This window comes from Etheostoma cragini, chromosome 23 (genome assembly GCF_013103735.1).
Source record: "Etheostoma cragini isolate CJK2018 chromosome 23, CSU_Ecrag_1.0, whole genome shotgun sequence".
Classification (NCBI taxonomy): Eukaryota; Metazoa; Chordata; class Actinopteri; order Perciformes; family Percidae; genus Etheostoma; species Etheostoma cragini.
In genome coordinates, this window is record NC_048429.1 from 642570 (window position 1) to 646343 (window position 3774).

Genomic DNA, 3774 nt, shown 5'->3' on the forward strand with positions numbered 1-3774 from the left:
CCCCCCCCCCCCCAACACACACTCTGACATCTCCCCATTTTGTGCATAAAGAGGTCCTGAGCATGTGTGTGTATTTCAGGCCTGTGTGTAGTGACATATACAAAGTGTGTACACAGAGTGTAAATTGTCATTTTAAATTTTAATTGGGATTAATAAATAGTATTAATTAAATGTATTAAATTAACGAAGTGTTTAGCGGCAGAACCGAGCAGAGCCTCTGGTCCCTGTGCTTCCCTTGGCTTCAGGTCCCTACTGGTTTTCGGTAATTGGAGCCGGTCAGCAGCAAAATCCGCATTATCATAACAAAAATATGGTGTTTTTTGAAAATTAAACCATGGAAACCTATCCTGGTCCAACCTCAAAATACAATTATGACCCTTTAAATGGGCAGAATGTGGTGCTTTAAGAAGACATCTGTCTTGCGTTTTTTTGTACTCTACGCGGTTTTGTCCTGCCCTGGTTGCTCCGGATTGTTGTGGTTTGCCGAGGCGCAGAGAACTTTCTTTTCCACCTTAAAGTGTTTGTTTGTTTTCAGGGTGATGGAGCTTCCTCACGCCTTCCAGTGCTGTGCCTTTGTTTCCTGTGAGAGGAGAGGAGGAGGTGCATCATGGGAGAGGGAGGACACCGCAGACTCCATCGGGACAGAGACGTCCGTCCTCTCCAGCCAAGGTGACCCCAAACTCCTAAAACAAGAACTGCAACTAAACTGCTTTCCACTGATTACATACTGCGTTGACACCTAGAAGCCTGACTGTGTGAGAGTGAGTAAAATGAAATTTCAAAATAAAAGCCTCTCCTTGCTTTTGCTCCACAGTGGATCAGGACTGGGAGGATTTCTTGATAGAGTTTGAAGATGAACCCAAGCTTCAGCACTCGGTCCACTGCAGCCCTGCTCCAGGTATCGCAAACATCTAACCCCCATGTTGTCCTCATGTTGTCCTCATGTTGTCCTCATGTTGTCCTCATGTTGTCTTCATGTTGTCCTCATGTTGTCTTCATGTTGTCTTCATGTTGTCCTCACGTTGTCTTCATTATGTCTTCATGTTGTCTTCATGTTGTCCTCATGTTGTCTTCATGTTGTCCTCATGTTGTCTTCATGTTGTCCTCATGTTGTCTTCATGTTGGTCTCATGTTGCCCTCAAGTTGTCTTCATGTTGTTCCCATGTTGCCCTCAAGTTGTCCTCATGTTGTCCTCATGTTGTCCCCATGTTGTCTTCATGTTGTCCTCATGTTGTCTTCATGTTGTCCTCATGTTGCCCTCAAGTTGTCTTCATGTTGTCCTCATGTTGTCTTCATGTTGTCCTCATGTTGCCCCCATGTTGTCTTCCTGTTGTCCTCATGTTGTCTTCATGTTATCCTCATGTTGTCCTCATGTTGTCCTCATGTTGTCCCCATGTTGTCTTCATGTTGTCCTCATGTTGTCCTCATGTTGTCCTCATGTTGTCCTCATGTTGTCTTCATGTTGTCCTCATGTTGTCCTCATGTTGTCCTCATGTTGCCCTCAAGTTGTCTTCATGTTGTTCCCATGTTGCCCTCAAGTTGTCTTCATGTTGTCCTCAAGTTGTCCTCATGTTGTCCTCATGTTGTCCTCATGTTGACCTCATGTTGCCCTCATGTTGTCCTCATGTTGTCCCCATGTTGTCCTCATGTTGTCCTATATCAATGTTCTTTTTAATTCCCCAAAATAACATGATTGATTCCACCCAACGCTCTTTGCCAAGTACAAATCTCTACTTAATTTTGTGGCGTCTAATTCAATTTTATAGCATTGTAAAACAAATGGAAGTGTTTTTGAAATAGTATTTAGTAAAAGTTGACATATTCCAGTCTGTGATTATCATCAACATCCATTCCTTTAATTTTAGTCTCAATAATTCCTAATTTCTGCTTTTCTAACTCAAACATTAGGTATAATTCCCTATAAATGAGGTTTATTGACCATAAATTCCCCAAAATGACTGTAAAACTGAAGTTAATAAGTTAATGTTACGTAGTGTTAAACGTCAAAAAAAGGGACAAACATTGAAAAAAAGACTCCAAACTGTTGAAAAAAGGTCCAAAAACGTAAGAAAAAGTTAAAAACATTGATTAAAAGCTTAAAAAAGGGCAAGGCTGCCCAATCTGGGGCCGCGGGCCAAGTTGGGCCCATGCTGGGTTAATGCTGAGAAAATGACTATTTAATTACATGGAGTCTGGTGTATTGCAGCACATCGGCACACTGAATTAAAAAATATCATATTAATGTCTGTGAATACATTTACCAACGCTATATTGATTTATTTATTGATTGTTGACGATATTTGTGTCAATCGTCCTCCAGGACCGCTCCGGCCCTGCCTCCATCTGCTCGGCAGCTGGTTGATCCGCGGCGGCGTGTGGCTGATTGCTGCGCTGTCATTGGTCAGCAACAGCCTGGTGGTCCTGTCGGTCTTCTTTTCTCCCGCCGCCTCAGTGACACCATCCAAGCTGCTGATTGGTCTTCTGGCCCTGGTGAACGGCCTGATGGGAGTGTGGAGCGGGTGGTTGGCGGCGGTGGATGCCTGGACGTTCGGCAGCTTTTGGAGGTACAACCATGATTCAGAGGGCCACATTTATTAATAATAATAATAATAATAATAATAATAATAATAATAATAATAATAATAATAATAATAATAATAATAATAATAATAATAATAATAATAATAATAATAATAATAATAGTGTGGTTTGTGGGGACTCTGGGAATACTGTGGTCTGTAGGGTTTCTGGGAATACTGTGGTTTGTGGGGACTCTGGGAGTACTGTGGTTTTTGGGGACTCTGGGAATGCTGTGGTTTGTGGGGACTCTGGGAGTACTGTGGTTTGTGGGGACTCTGGGAGTACTGTGGTTTTTGGGGACTCTGGGAATGCTGTGGTTTGGGGGGACTCTGGGAGTACTGTGGTTTTTGGGGACTCTGGGAATGCTGTGGTCTGTAGGGTTTCTGGGAATACCGTGGTTTTTGGGGACTCTGGGAGTATTGTGGTCTGTAGGGTTTCTGGGAATACCGTGGTTTGTGGGGACTTTTCATATAATATATATAATAAATTTCAAAATAAAAGCCAATGAAAGGTCTTGGACTTTATGTGTGTTGCAGGTATGGAGCGAGCTGGGAGAGCAGCTTCCTGTGTCGCCTCAGCGGCTTCCTGTGCGTGTTTGCGTCGCAGACCGGCCTCTTCCTGCTCACCGCCGCGGCTCTGGAGCGATGCCTGGCCGCCGGCGCCGCACGCCGCCGCCAACCCGAGGGACGCAGTGGTGAGACGAACAAGCGCACATCTAGGGCTGGGGGAGTCCTTTTATAAAGAACTCATAGGGTAGATTAGATAAATGTGCTCGTTAAGGCCCTCGTTTATTTCAATAATTAAATTTTTTAAATAAAGATGTATTTTAAAAGATCTACATACAGACTTATTACAAAATAAAATACCCAAATAATGTCCTGTTAAACTTAATTTAAACACAGTAGACCTCTCTCTCTCTCTCTCTCTCTCTGTCTCTCTCCCCCTTTCTGTCTCTCTCTCTCTTTGTCTCTCTGTCCCTTTCTGTCTCTCTCTCTCTGTCTCTCTGTCTCTCTGTCCCTTTCTGTTTCTTTGTCTCTCTGTCCCTTTCTGTCTCTCTCTCTCTGTCTCTCTGTCCCTTTCTGTCTCTCTCTCTCTTTGTCTCTCTCTCCCTTTCTCTGTCTCGGTCTCTCTTTGTCTCTCTGTCCCTTTCTGTCCCTTTCTCTCTCACTCTCTCTCTCTCTCTCTCTCTCTCTC

At 43.7% G+C, this 3774-nt stretch overlaps 1 protein-coding gene across 1 annotated transcript in view; it reads left to right on the forward strand.

The window, feature by feature from the left end:
• The window catches only part of LOC117939052 (leucine-rich repeat-containing G-protein coupled receptor 5A-like), a 12182-nt gene that overhangs the window by 2846 nt on the left and 5562 nt on the right, over positions 1-3774 (forward strand). The window contains exons 3-6 of the mRNA XM_034864095.1: positions 536-669; positions 815-898; positions 2321-2564; positions 3117-3274. Of these exons, the coding sequence (XP_034719986.1) occupies positions 536-669; positions 815-898; positions 2321-2564; positions 3117-3274 (620 nt within the window). The remainder of the gene's footprint in view (positions 1-535; positions 670-814; positions 899-2320; positions 2565-3116; positions 3275-3774) is intronic.